The sequence below is a fragment of the Haliotis asinina genome, chromosome 2 (genome assembly GCF_037392515.1).
Source record: "Haliotis asinina isolate JCU_RB_2024 chromosome 2, JCU_Hal_asi_v2, whole genome shotgun sequence".
Lineage (NCBI taxonomy): Eukaryota > Metazoa > Mollusca > Gastropoda > Lepetellida > Haliotidae > Haliotis > Haliotis asinina.
Genome location: NC_090281.1, coordinates 92,837,446 through 92,853,449, shown reverse-complemented (window position 1 = coordinate 92,853,449; position 16,004 = coordinate 92,837,446). Strand labels below are relative to the sequence as shown.

General features: G+C 41.1%; 1 protein-coding gene across 1 annotated transcript; it reads left to right on the top strand.

Moving 5' to 3' along the window:
* Window positions 1-15,050: 15,050 nt before the first annotated feature.
* On the top strand, window positions 15,051-15,698 carry LOC137272114 (uncharacterized). The gene has a single exon (XM_067804472.1). The coding sequence runs from the start codon at window positions 15,051-15,053 to the stop codon at window positions 15,696-15,698; it is 648 nt and encodes a 215-aa protein (XP_067660573.1).
* Window positions 15,699-16,004: the final 306 nt, after the last annotated feature.

Below are 16,004 nucleotides of genomic sequence, written 5' to 3'. Positions count from 1 at the left end.
GTTGTAATCTGTGGAGAGAACTGTTAAAACGAGAACACTGACTGGTATTAATCGTACATATCAATGCACGTATCTCATTTACTGACAATCAGAATGTTTCTTAACAACAGTGACAATTTCATCGTATCTTGACATTTTTCAAATTTCATGGGTTCGGTTTTACATCACGAAATATTTTGCACGGATGTAAAGGATTTCTTTCAATACTGTCACATCGCTGTAATCCCCATGTCTCAGAACCATATAGAAGTATTGGACTTATCTTCATATCGAATATTTTATAGAGTGTGTTAAAGGACACTTTACCTAAGGAACTCGAGTTCATGTTTTTAAAAACACCGAGTAATATTTTCAAGGCTTGTATTGACGCTTGTTTTGTGTTTTTTTTAACTAGATATCAGAGAATGTCATCGGGGAAATATACGCCCAGGTACACACAACGTTTTCTCGGTTAACTTCAGTTGTAGATATCTTATTATTAGGAAAGAGCTTTTCTAAGTTAGAAAACTTGTGCCCAATCCTTTTTCTTGGATGAAATATGTTCTAATCAATAAACTACAATCAAACATCTCAATGACAAACTTGTTTACATATTCGTTTACACAGAATGAAACCTACCAGTAATGAACCTTTTTCAGTCTAACCCTATTCACTAGACAGTGGTCTGTTCCATCTTACCCGTAGGTGCTACCCTAATTGATGACTTAGTTCAGTGTGTGTCAACCGACTGTCTGCAAAATGGATGTCTGTCAATTGGGAGATAACCAGAATAACCCATGCGCTCTTGTCGCTCAGTGAGTAACATCATTCATTTTTGAAACACAGCAACTCAGCATATAGAAGAGATCTATTTCTTAATGCTGAAGTATATGACACGACCTCATCTAGCTGTGTGTCTTCCCTACAGCAAATATTGCATGTCTCCAACATCAGCAACGACTCGTGGTGGTCTTCTTTGAATTCTCATAGAATATTGATCAGCCCGTTCCGTGTCAGAGCACGGATACACGTAATGCATAATAGATAATATTTGTATTGTATAATATAATATAGACTGAATAGACACAAGTAGAACAACAGAGCAGATGTGATATTTGACAAGCACACAATATTACTGAACACAGTATATGATGATGGGTGGTTTGATAACGCGGTAAATGATTCAGATGAGATGCAACGTCAATGTCAAGGGCCACATTCAAAGTTTAATAAATATTGTGAAATAGGTATGCCCGAACGTCTCAAAACAATAATCGTCATAAGCGTGAAAATTCGGAACTCTTCTGCAAGTTCAGGTGTTATCTTCAGCCTGAAGGTTCTTTTGGATTGGTACATGGCACGATGTTTACGACTGTTGAATCCAGACTTTTTAAAATAAATAGTTTGGTTATAAAAACTACCTTATTTGTTTCCGATTAGAATGCCTTGGATACTTATTGTATCAATTCTCCCCTCAAAGTTTGAGAATCCACTTAGCGAGTGTTTCAGATGGTACAACATACAAAATGGCTACTTGAGATTGAAAACTGGTTGCCACGAACAAACCACCCTATACTGACAAGCACCATAATCTCAGTTAAGAGCGGTAAAGTTGTATAAGGTGGGCGACCGTTGTGGACTACGGATAACTTGCCATGACTAAACGTTATATGGTTTCTCAGACCAGGTGATAAACAGTGACATCTCTATCATCCAGCCATGTAGTTAAATTAAAATACAAAAATACTAAGATGTTGTGAATACAAGATCCGTTCATTAAGTACGTAGAATTTTGAACTAAAGTACATTTAGAGGCCTATTTTTAGTTTTGATTTATCACGTTCGATATTATCTGAGTAAATAGCGTTGGATCATCGACAATATCGACTGAAACATACCAATAATAGTGTTTGATATTGAGTCTTTTCAGTTAAAAACGGAGGCGGTAGGATAGCCTGATGGTTGAACCGTCACGCTGAAGACCGGGGCTCGACTTCCCAAGTGTATACAATGTGTCAACCCCATTGCTGCGTCCCTAACTGTGATATTTCTTAAATATTGCTAAACGGCATAGACTCGGAGTCGCTCACTTCACTCATAATGTAACCTTGATACCATGGTGTCTAATCTTAAGAAGCGGGTAAACTTATTAGAAAATAATACCGAAATGTGAGAAAAATCATTGTAGAGTTATACGTCGAGGTAACGATGCATTAACCAGGTATAATTGCTCGAGACACATCGTCTACCATTAGTTGGAGGTGGTCTAACGGAAGGGTAGTCAGTTCACTTTTGTGATAGTAAAAATCTATACTCGTCCTTGATATCTACATTGAACCCTAACATGTATTATTGTTTGGCAAACTGAAGCTATTTTTCTTTCCAACGATATCGATTAACCCGTACTATGTAACAGTGGTAGGTGTCGCTGGGTAGGTATCGCCGGCGTTCATGTTGGTCACGATGTATCCAGGATGGTTGCAGGACGCTGAATCACCATGGGAACATAATGTCAATTGTATGCAAACTTTGATGTTCAAAGGCAAAACGCCAGTCTGGATTTCCACTGAGGTGGTTAATTTATCGCGATGTGTAATGAACTATGACTCTATACAAGTCTAGCAATAATTCGGAGAATTTCACATCAAGACAGAATTGTCACTCCGGCCACTTTCCCATGCGTAGCATCGTCGTCAAGTGACAATATCACATAGTGTTTTTCTTACATTAACAATCACTTTGAACGTGGTTTTGAGTGCGAACCGTCCCGGTGTCTTTAAACAGGTTTCTTGAAGCCGTTGTCACATGAGGAATCCCTTTCACATGTTGCACCAAAGGCAGGTTTCTACGTGCATGTCCAGGTCGACTATTACTTTCTGAGTCTTCCACGGAAACAAACTTGACATCAAGGAATTGACATTGTCATGATTATTTTCCACATAATTATCATTCTAATCATAATTAACGATATTAAGGGATTTAACAAATGCTGCAATTTTTTGCACATCCTGATTGTTTTCCACCGCTGTTATCACTTCGTGATTGGTTGTGGAAACGGCTTTTCAACTGATTCACACTTCGAAATGCCATTATAGTGTGATGAATTACGTATAAAGTGAGATGAAACAAACCAGAAAAAACAAATGCAAATGTTTGTCTTCAAACATGAAGTTCATACATTCAGTGATGATAACCTATTGCCATGTATCAGCAGAATTCTGTAATTACAACAAGTATCGATTTCATCCAGTTTTGCAATGATTTACGACCCATTGCTGCGTAAACACTAGTAAACTACATGTTGCATCTATATGCATAGAAAATCGCCTCACGTAAAACTATACATGGAACGGCAGCTCTCTTTGAGAAATAGAAATTCCTTGCTTACGGGTATGTACATTTCAGTTGTGACGTCTCTTCAAAGCCTAGAGGGATTAGACAAGAGGGTAAAGCGTTCTCTCATTGCGCCGGACGTCAGTGTGAGCCACTAATACACCACTCCTTCACCCGGTCATCGCCCAGTGGCCGTCCATAACACTGTGCAGATCGCGGTTCGACTCCTTGTCAGTCCTGAATGTGCTTTTAGGTTTATCTGCACCATGCTTGTTCTCGCTGGTTTCAGTCAACTCGGCTATTGGGAAAGATTGCACCTATGGAATTGAAAGAGTCTAACGTGTATGTTTCCACTGAAGCGGTTAAGTCAGCAACCTGTTTCACCATCAGCTTGCATCATATATGGATCTAATATATCTTGGTATCACTGAAATATGGTGTAAGATGCACTCATTCATTCATCATTAACATATTATAGGAAACACATCACCGATATCACTTTAATATATGTTAGATGTTGAAGATTGAAACGACTAAACTTTCAAACAAGAAATCCTCTTCGATAAGCATTGACTGCGTTAGATATATTCATTATGAGATTAACATGAATTTGATAGTCCTTCAAAGTGATAATAAATCTTGATGAAGATGGATGTCCATTCTGAGACTCAACAGCTGTATCAGGGCATTATGGCAGTCAAGGAATACAATGTATTGTCTCCGCTTGTACATGTGCTAGCATTTATCAGAGAAAATAAGGGGTCATCTCAACACCTCCATGGTTATTTGGTAATGGGAGAAATACTTAAGTCATCTTTATAACAGTTACGAATTAATACGGTGGCAAACGTCGCCGTATCCCAGTTGTGTAGTTCGATGTTCATGCTGTTGATCATTGGATTGTCTGGCCCAGACTCGATTATATACAGACCGCCGTCATATAGTTAGAATATTGGTGAGTGCGGCGTAAAACTGAACTCACTCAGTGTTAACCCTTACATTCTCAAGCGGGCGCTATACTAAACGGTATAGTTATTGAACAAGTTGCAATCCATACGATGTGTACTGTTTCATCTATCGCTATACCTAATTCTGAGTTTTCCATATGTCTTATCAAGCAGTTGACATTTGGGGCTGACCTGGAGTTGTTGTCATCAGCTTCTTGAGTCGGAAGGTAACCAAAACACTCCTAGTGATTTTATTGCAGCTTTAAGCTAGGGCTATGTGTACTGCTTTCGGATTGGCAATTATCTGTTCTGAAAGTGTATTTCGTTACCATAGAAATCTGCTGCAAACCATTTAAAACCCTTTTCTGACTTCAGAGGTTTAATTTTAATCAAGGGTGATATTTTACAAGGAAGACGATCTTAGAGCTTAACTATGGATGTTTGAATATTTCATAAGTCATTTGACAAACCAGTGATTGATGTCATGAACAATGTTTATTGACTGGTCTGAGGACAATTACTAACCCTGACAACTATCCTACTGGGGATTTATAGTGAGATGCTAGCCTCATCTACACTGTTTTGTTTATGAAACATGTTTTCTGTAAACTAAGCCTAAGTCTGCACATCAAGATTGACGTTTTCCGGGTGTGAAGTCCGTATTCGTTATTTCTTCAGACGTTTGCAGAAAATAAATGGCGAGATACTTTTTGAGTCTCTCCCCATATCTGTGACATGCAATCTGACGCTTTGTCCGCTGAAATATTGATGATGTTGACTGTAGCAGGGAAACACATCCGGCCTCTCCCGGGCTGGTGGAACTCTCCGCTGTCTAGGGCACAAACAGATGCATAATGCCTCCTCTCAACAGCTGCGCGCGTTTTTGCCTGGAAAAAGTAAAAAATGGAACTTTAAAGTAAAAGTTAAATGTTGATGATCTTCCTAATAATAACTGGATTAATGAAGGCTAGTTGGAGAAAGTGCGGCAAATGTTGGCCAGTTTCACAGGTGAGAAAGCTCCCCACTTTTATATAGTGTTAAGTTTCCCGTAGGACAAAACACTGAATAACCCTAGCCTTTTTAAATGCCACTAAGTTTCTTGCCATTGACGTGATAGTAAGTACTTCCCTGGGTTAGGTGGAGCAGTGTTTCGGCAATGGATTTGGTAGAAACTTGGATTCGATAGAAGCTCCTGACCAGGCTAAGGGAGGCTACCCAACATAGATAATAGCAGCGCCACTTCACAAACCATGCTTATGAGTAAGTGTGCAAGTGAGTGAAAGTTGTGAAAGAAGAATTTGACAGCTTACTTTACAGCATGACAGGTTGTATCAGAGAAAGTCGAAAGTAGCGCACGTTTAGGTGTCGACCATCTTTGTGTAACTCACAGAAAATATATGACAATACAAAGAAAGTGAAAACATGCCATAGCGACTGACAAAAAACCCCGGAAAATGCGCCTTTAAGATACACTCAATGAACATTTAATGGCATTAATCACAATCCCTAGGCTTTGGTCACTCCCCCTCCCTGTTTGAGAGCAATGTACGAACTTTGCTAAGGACAGCTGCTGAATGTGGGGATGTGCTCGGGATTTTATCGATGTTCAAACATCAATAATGAAATTATCTTTCTCTAACAGAATATTTCCAGAAATGCGTAATATTCACTCAACAATTATCAGCACTCATTTAGCTACCTTTGTTAATATAATCAGTCATCACCATACTTCCTTAGTCTATTAAAGTGGACTTTAGAAACATCAGAAGGGCCATCACTGGCTACTTGTAGGCCTAAGGGAAGCAACTCGCTGCCTCTGATGACTGCCTCACCGTCATATCTTCAAACAATTCTGCGTTGTATAGAACGCTGAGAGTAATGGCGGTAGGCTAAAAAACCATTAAAAAACAACTGAATCAAGTATTCAATGTAATAAATTACACATGACACTTGAGGGGGGCTGAATCCACACAACTCTGTAAAACTAGTCGAGTTTGACAATGTGACCTAAACGTCCAATATTTTTAACCAGGCAAGATAACTTTCCGGCTTAATTTTCCATCTGAAGTCCGAGCATTAATCATCATGTTAATATCAGTAGAGGCAATTTCAGTCCAGCTTTGCTGCATAGTGTCATCCGGGACAGGCATTACAAGTGGAGACTGACGATGTTTGATCAGCTCTTTCGCTCCGACATGCTGGATAGTCATGAAATACGAAATGTGCTCTTCGCCATACATTCCAAATACGAAAACGAACGAGGATTCAGTATTTGTTATTCCTCAGCTCCCGGTAGCATTCCATGCAGGTTTGATGCAGTCAGTGGTAACCATGGTGACTTGAAACAGGCTTACAGTTGCACTTAGGATTGTTTCTGTTCCATGGGGAATGGGTGTGGCTGCTTGTACTAGCCAGGGTTGATGCCAGTTAGTTGTGCTAGCCACTGAGGAATCATGCCGAAGTTTTAACATGGATACCCACTCAGATAGAATGTTGCTACATTTTACTGACTCCGAGCTGACCATTTTATAGCCTTTATGTCGGGCGTCGTCAGGCAGGGCAACAATAACCAGCTTCATTCAGCGTGTTTGGGTATGTTGCAGGAGATCGAATCTGTCGCGGCACAATGACCGTACATTTCTCACTTTCTGTACACTTTGCATTATTTCCACGTCCAGCTGGCACATCCCCTTATACGTTTACGGTGTTAAAACATACTCCCTCACTCACTGAACAAATCCCCGTAACTTGTGGCTATCAGCAATGAGTCTGAGCATGTGACAAAACCTGTAGCAAAGGTGTTGCATTCAGGTTGTATCTTTATGGGGTACATATGACACGTGAAGAATTATGTCCTTTGTGTTAAGTGGTCGATTTATGAAGTGGGGAATCCTCCCTATCGTCTTGAATTGTGTCCTGTCATCTTTTTCTAACGACTCCTGATGACCACGTTGTCCAGACTCGATTACTCCGTCGTTGCTGTGACGTGAAAAAAACATTCATTCACAAGACATCGGGTTAAAGGAAGACCCAAATCGTCTTAGCGAACGTGTTATACGTTTGTAAAACACGACATTTACGGTAAGTTTAATTCCCTTTCCATTTAAGATGTAAACAGCTGACAAGCATATGACGTTTCTAACCAACATGGCGTCTGAACCATGTGACATTGGCAGCAATAGCCCAGTGAGAAATAAAATAATAAAACTACTGGCATTAGAGGCAACGAGACAGTGTTTACCCGTTCATCCGTGAGACGCAACATATAGAATATGTATCAATTAATTACGAATAACTAAACACCAAACCAGCGACCGTCATTTCCTCCCGACGACCTGGCTGTCTCACCTAATAAATAAACCATGGCCATGTCTGCCTGCATGCTACAATCGAGTAGGAGACGAACCGAGGGGATTTAGTCAATCAGTACCTTATCGGTTCGGCTGTTATAAATACTGTACGGTCACAAGGGGACCCGCCATAAGCCACAAATGAATTCATTGCAACGCATCGGCTCCATCACGTTCTCAACTCCATGGACGTTGCAAACAGGCGACGCTGGTCAGAAAAAAATCCGCTGATTTAGCAACAGATGTATGCGACTTTGGGTGTTTGGAATGTCGGCCCATCAATCTGTCACCAAGTCAACAGATATAGAATTACAAGTTAGTGTACAATAGACCGTGTGATAGAAATCGTAAACGTTTCTCTAACTGACGTATGCTTCAGTGAATAAAAACGTATCTAGGTTGTGTCCCGTGCTGAAACAAGCCAATCTGTTACAAACAGGAATCCACTTAGGGCTTAGTTTGGCTTGTTCGAAAACCCATTCTTAAAAGTATTGAGGAGCGGTAGGGTAGCCTAATAGTTAAAACGTGTGCTCGCCACTCCTCATGCCCGGGTTCGATTACCCGGTACCCACTGTACATGGGTACAAATGTGTGAAGCCCATATCTGATGTCCTCCGCCGGAAATATTGCAAAGAGCGGCGTAAAACTACTAACTCACTCACTCTTGCTGTTTCTGGACACTGAACGGTGAAATATATTTTTGGTTTTAATGTGTGTACACAACTGGGACATGAGTGTACTTCAATGGTATGACACAGAACCATATGGTCTGTAGAGCCAAGTACACGTACCGTTTTATAATGGTGAAGAGTTTGTACAATGTCCTCTATGGCGTTCTTTGAAAGGAATGTCCGTGTAATGCAGCGTTAAGTTCACAGTGAACTCCGATAATCACTACGGATGATTCTATTGAAATCATCATGATTAATGAGCCGGATTAATAAATCATTGCAATGGAATAATGTCCGTTATGTATACTCTCAGAATCCCTGTTGGTTAGTGTTGTGCAAGGTAAATTTTCTAACATTTTTTCAACCTGTTGTCAACAAATTCTGTGTAGATCAAGGTGTATTAAGTGTCTTTAGTTAACATTCAATGAATGTGTTTAAATTTAACATTACATCAGCAGTGTTCAGTCACATTGTGAACAATGTATTGCTTTAATAAAGAATGAATTCAGACTATCATCATAGTGAAGGAAACAATAGAAAATCGGGGTATAGATCGCCAGATACATCACCATGCCGGGGATCTCTGGGGCTTTGTGTACTTTTGCTATCTGCCAGGATCCCAGCTGATTCTGCAGCGGCCCTTCAACTGTTGGTGATTATTGAGAAATTTAGCCAAATGTTAATCAAATACGATCAAATCAATCTCAGATATAAATTCTTTAAATGACATGGTCTTACATACCCTCTCGGTTGGAATATAATTTTGGGTGTACCTGCTGTGGCCAATACGGGATCGTCTCCAAATGACCTTTTCAAAAAAGGACTGACACCCAACTTGATGCAACCGATAATTGGTTTGAATTGCACGTTAGGTATTGATATCTACTTGGGTGTCCCACTTCTTTTGCACTAGATCCCCGACATATTCTCTATTAACTGGTTTATAATCGCTATGTTTGTACCACACATTTATTTACCTTTGCTACCTCTGTTAGTGTATTACCGGTTCCAACATGGCTGGGAACAAGCACAATGTCATATCGACAAGTTACAAGATCATTACCTAACTCTAGAACTTCCCACGCGACAAACATATTGTTTATATATAGATTTATGAGCAATTAATATCGCATACAATGTATATAGCATTTGCTACTGCAGTGGAAATGGAGCTGTTTAATCTGGGGAATTAGAAGGTTTCGTTCTGGATCAAACGACAGCTGCAGTATCACCTGTGCTTGAATCCATTTACATGTATATATATAGATATATATTTGTATTTGTATACTCTTGTTGTTAGACTAACTAGTTGGTTTCTGGTTTCTTATGTTTTGTGAGGAACTTGAATGAGTAGGGTCGTGACAGGAGTTCTTCACCATACGTTTGATCTCTTTTCATGTATATGTACTCAAAATATATATATCTCTACCTTATCAGGGACGGCACCACTTATATGATGTCGGGCATTGTAAACCGACAAGGATCATTCATCAGTCAGAGAGTGAGTGTGATTATACGCCGCTCATAGAAATATGCCTGAAAGATCATACTGAGAACACCTGAAATAGGCTCTTATACTATATCCATGTTGGGGATCGAACCCGAGCCTTCGGCGCGACGAGCGAACGATGCAACCATTTGACTGGTCTGCCACCACTTAGGGATCATGACATATCGTTACTTGTTTACAACTCAAAATATTTAACAAAAATGCTGTCTTACTTGTAAAGTTCATTTGGATATGATAGCTATAGAGAGGGCACGAGAAGTAAAGCGCTCTTAGGCATCACAAATTAATACAAACCCACACAACTCTTTATAATTACAGAGATAGTCTGACTTGGAGTGAGGTGTTTATACATACAACGTTTCCCGAACTCAACACGACACCAAGTAGTCCTACAAAAGACCAAACTGTTATTTTGCTGCGTCAGCAAGTTTAGCGTCAAACCCATGTACTCTGATTACTCCTAATCGCTTCTGTGGGCTTTGCTCCCAGATACGGGGCGTAGGGTAGCTGTGTGTTTAATACGTTCGGCTGAAACGGGTTCAGTTCTCCTCGTGGGTACAGTATGAAAACATTCCCCTTTTGCACTGCATGGATGTTTCCGATAGCTGCGTAAATCCCCAGTCTTAACATTGGAAACGCTTAGTTATTCCGACAGATTCATTTGTCTTGTCCCCTTATGTAATGTGCTCAGTCTCATGATAAACTGAGACCGACACGACTCCGATAACAAACGTCACAAAGAGTGTTTTTTTTTGTAGGCTATTCATGATTATTTGTTTGTTTTACCCTGCAATGCTCATCGTGTGTGACGAGTCTAGACCAGACAATCCAGTGACTGACATAATCAGCATCGATCTACGATGATCAGCCAAGTCAACGAATTTTGATCGACACCGTCTCATGACAAATACAAGTAGTAGCTTGAAGATCTGCTTTATCCCGGGTCTCTACTGGTACGAGTTATCACTGAAGGGGAAGTAACATCCTTTTGCCAGCGGGACGGTGGGATACCCTGGTGGTTAGAGCGTTCGCTCGTCACGCCGAAGACCCAGGTTCGATTACCCACATGGGTACATTGTGTGAAGCCCATTTCTGGTGTCCCCAATCGTGATATTACTGGAGTATTGCTAAAAGCGGCGTAAAACTAAACTCACTCACTCCTTTAGAACGTCTAGCTAAGGTAGCAAAGGAGTCCAGTGTGTTTGCTATGATTAAACCGAGATATGATACAAAGGGTAAACTGAGAATAACATTTTTTGTGTGTGATGTACAGGTTGTTTAATGTACAGCCAGTATGTCGTTAATTTCAAGATCACGGCCACACAACATCAAATATGAATAAGACAATCATCAATTACCTGTCAACTGTTGACATGGAAGTAATTCAGTAGCGATCATGTATGCGGTTTATGTTTCTATGATGAATATTCATTTTCATAAGTAAAAGCGTCAACAAGACCAAGGTGGACATGCAAAGAACGCTAAAACTTTGCGACGTATCATTTACAACCTAATGGCAATATTTTCTCCTAAAGGCTGAAGAAGGCCTTGACTTTTCTTCATTTAAGATGTATTTGTTTATATTGACCCTTTAGCTTTTCGCCAGTCACCGTGGGCAAAGGCGCGTTACCGACCGTTAGTGGGCGTTACCTTTACTGTTATTTGGAGGAAATGTTCATGACGTGTTTATTGTCGTAACACCTGAGACTGTCCGTTGCCGATCACGTGCAATAACCCTAATAACACATAGCCACATGTGTACTTTAACGATTCCCATTTCCAGATTGATTAGTCGTTGCAGTGTGACGCTATATTTTCATATTGTCAAGAATAACCACCTACATCGTCATCACAGTCATAATTCTGTCAATGCTCAGTACTGACAATATTCCCATGCTCTTCTGTGTAGGGCAGTAAACGCCGGGGTATGTTAGAAACAACAGTGATTATGTGGTGTAACATCAATTAGTCCAGAATAGTTCAGTTATTTAGTCGTTCTGTATGTTTAGTATCGTTGGAAGAATCTGACAGTGTGCGTGAGTTAATTTTATACCGCACTCGGCAATATTTCAGCTATATGGCGGTGGTATGTTAATAATCGAGTCTGGGCCAGATAAACCAGTGATCAACAGCATGAGCAGTTAGGATATGATGACATGTGTCGGCCAAGCTAACGAGCCTGACCATCTGGTCCCGTTAGTTGCCTCTTACGACAAGCATGGGTTACTGAAAATCAATTCTAACCTGGATCTTCAAGGGTTGAATCTGATAGAATATGAGCACATTAACAGGTTTATGGACAAGGGTTTGTTTGTTATGTAACGCCACATTTAGCCATATTTACGCTGTATGGCGGTTGTAAATAATCACGTCTGCACCATGCAATTCAGTGATCGACGGCATGAGCATCGATCACAAAGGTAAATGTGGATCACCTCACTCTGAAATGAGTGAACGAGTCTACGCCGCTTTTAGCAACACTCTAGCTGTGTATCTTCAAAGGACTAAAAAACTAGGCTTGACACACACATTCTTTCCCTTAAAGGAATCGATCTCGGATGTATGGCTTTACACGTCAAGTCCTTAACCATTTACCTACCCTACTGGTCACAAATTGGCGTTAAAGTCTTGACACCTAAGCTGTGATCAGCACACAACATCTGAATTTAAATAACCAAGGAAAAAAATACCTTTTGCGTCAGCACCGACCGATTTCTACAAATATCTGACATCTCATGCCATATGGAACCGTGGTACCTAGCACTGCACATTCAAACAATCAACGTAGCTATTGCGATACGATATTGACTATATATCATTTGTGAGAAAATTAGTTTCCCTGGAAACTGACGTGCCCTTCAAGGTCTTCGAAAATTCTATAGATTGAACGAGATTGGAAATACAATCGGCGTCTGTAAATATGAATATGAGAGAACACAACACTTTCTTTCCCATGGATTCCCATTGTGAAGAGTCTCACATGTCAGGTCCCAATTCCATGAATATATTAATGTATGACAAGATTGCAAGCGTTATTAATTATGTTTAACATTCATGTGTTTCCTATTGGTGGTGTCTCCTTAACAACCGTTCCGAGGTCACTCTCCTCCGTGCGTCTTGTAAAGACCATCCTTCTGTGAATCCATACGTTAGTGTCGTCTGCTCCATCAGTTGGCGTGATTTAAATACGTTGTAATGACTGCATCTCTAATCAAGCGCTATGTGCAATGCTGGGACACATGACATTGCCGGCCAGTGCTTCAAACTAATCAACCCTTCCCAACCGGTTTGAAAAAAACAACATCAGTTCTTAAGTTGCGACATGTATTCCGGTTTCCGTTTGAGGAATTATAACAGAATACTATTTTAACTCCTCTTTTGATCAAACCGGTTTGCGATTAAACCGGATTGATTGCCAAACTGGTGTAAGAAGCCGGGGCTGGTTGTGTGTAACCCGTAAGAGCGCGTGTCAGGCCGACGAGTTAATCATTGTCAATTAATGGTGTATTCCAGGTCATTCATTAGTGTCAAGCGGGCAATCAATGGATGAGACTGACATTTGCATACGAAGCACAAGTCTGTGGCACCTTCAAGAGGTACTGTGTAAAGTCTATCACGACCCGTTGGCCGTCCATTGCATGCGAGCTTGTTCGCCCCTGTTGGCTAACTGGCATAATGTGAATTGACGGGGAATAAAAAGTATTAAAAAATATCGAAAGAGACATTTTGTTAATATAAAATTTTTATTTGGAAAACAGCTTTTATCAGATCTGAATAAATATGTCACATCGACGCCAATGACTAATTAATCTCGCTAATGTGTCGAAATATATTTAAGTGGAAGCAAAAGTTCCATTGGATTATTCAGCTTTTCTTTAGTACAGGCTTGAACATTGCGGCCATTAAACTCCTCACAAACCGTCTTCAAAATAAGCAGCAGGTGGGATAATTAATGATATGAAATATGACGACACAATGCCATTTGGAAAATGGTCAAATCAGTTCTCTCAGAGCACATTATCAAAAATCCTTCTCACTCCACTAACTGGCAACAATCAACCATATTAACCTCTAATGTCCATGATTGGTGCAGGCACAAACTAACACAGTCTTTAATGATAAGACAATGACACCCCACAGCTGAACAGGGACCAAAGAGTGTACCTACCCAGTACGGGGAGGTCAATTACGTAGGTACTGGCTTCTACTCAAATCTGCTAATCACGTGTATAAACTCTCCCCTTGTGCAAACACTATACTTATTGACTGCTCATTACATGCTTCTTATTCATTTAGTGTATATACATGACACACTGGCTTCTTGTACAAATTAGTATGTATACTCATTGATGTATCTCGTTTGTATCAATTCAGGAGGAGGGGCAAGGAATAGCCCAGAAACGTTGTGACATACAATACACAATATGACATCAATGCTATTTGTTATTTGTCTTTACCTTGATTGTTTGTTCGCAATGATTCCTAGTATCACCCCCAGCGACCTCGTCGTGTCCAGCCTGTAACACAGTAGATCGACTAGTCAGATTGGGGACTGGACTACATGCCATCGTGTCCCACCAGAGCTATTGTACTCATGATATCGAGCACCGGACTATCTGGCTCAGACATGGATAACATAACTAGTCTCATGCTACCTGTGGTGTTGCGGTGGTCAACGACCACGTTTTTGGTCACCTCACTGTCAGTTTAGAGGAGGTAACTGTTAACATAACACATGTGGAATTGTACACGTGGTGTCGTAAACACTTTAAAATGTCTTCCTTGGCTTTTGGACACTGTTTTTTTTACGTCATTCTTCTTATATTAACCATACATGCATACTGCAGTAGTGGTTGTGTTCTAATAACTGACGTCACGTGTTCTCTCTGTCTGAGACTTATGTCTCAGGTCAGGTGACCTCAGTGCCGAACAATGGAGGACATGTGGCCTACTGATGACACCAACAATTCTATGGCCACATCACAACGCAGCTAAACGTATTAACCCTTCCCTGAAAAATGCAAAATGATATACGGTGTTTGTTGATGCTTGTTTGGTCTACAAAGTTTAAATATTTCTACTACAGTTTGCTCATCCTCAGTGCAGAACTTCTGCAAAGTAACTTGCACGTGTGATCCTAATGGCGTCACAAGGTCCAGGAGCACATATTAGCATCCATATAGTGTCAGTACCTTCTACCATACTGCCTACAGTTGCTCAATGCCGCCTACTGTTGCTGGATACGGAGTGCTGTTGCTCAATGCCGCCTACTGTTGCTGGATACGGAGTGCTGTTGCTCAGTGCCGCCTACTGTTGCTGGATACGGAGTGCTGTTGCTCAGTGCCGCCTACTGTTGCTGGATACGGAGTGCTGTTGCTCAGTGCCGCCTACTGTTGCTGGATACGGAGTGCTGTTGCTCAATGCCGCCTACTGTTGCTGGATACGGAGTGCTGTTGCTCAGTGCCGCCTACTGTTGCTGGATACGGGGTGCTGTTGCTCAGTGCCGCCTACTGTTGCTGGATACGGAGTGCTGTTGCTCAGTGCCGCCTACTGTTGCTGGATACGGAGTGCTGTTGCTCAGTGCCGCCTACTGTTGCTGGATACGGAGTGCTGTTGCTCAGTGCCGCCTACTGTTGCTGGATACGGGGTGCTGTTGCTCAGTGCCGCCTACTGTTGCTGGATACGGAGTGCTGTTGCTCAGTGCCGCCTACTGTTGCTGGATACGGAGTGCTGTTGCTCAGTGCCGCCTACTGTTGCTGGATACGGAGTGCTGTTGCTCAGTGCCGCCTACTGTTGCTGGATACGGAGTGCTGTTGCTCAGTGCCGCCTACTGTTGCTGGATACGGAGTGCTGTTGCTCAGTGCCGCCTACTGTTGCTGGATACCGAGTGTTGTTGCTGTTCTCCTGAACTTTTTCTGAAGGGACATTTTTCCAACTCATGTTTCAGCAGCAACATGAAATATCCGCAACATGTCTGTAAAAACAAGATCGCCACAGCACAAATTATTATGAGTGACTTGGTCCATCAGGGCTGAAAACCTCTGCATTCGTCCATATTTATTCACTCGACTCACACGCGACGCGGTTGACATGTCCGTCTTGTCGTCACGTGCGCGTTATCAGTGTACCAATTTTCGCAATCTTGAACATATATTCTTCAAGAGGATATTATATTTCATAGCCTGATGACCAGTTCTAGTACACATTACTGACG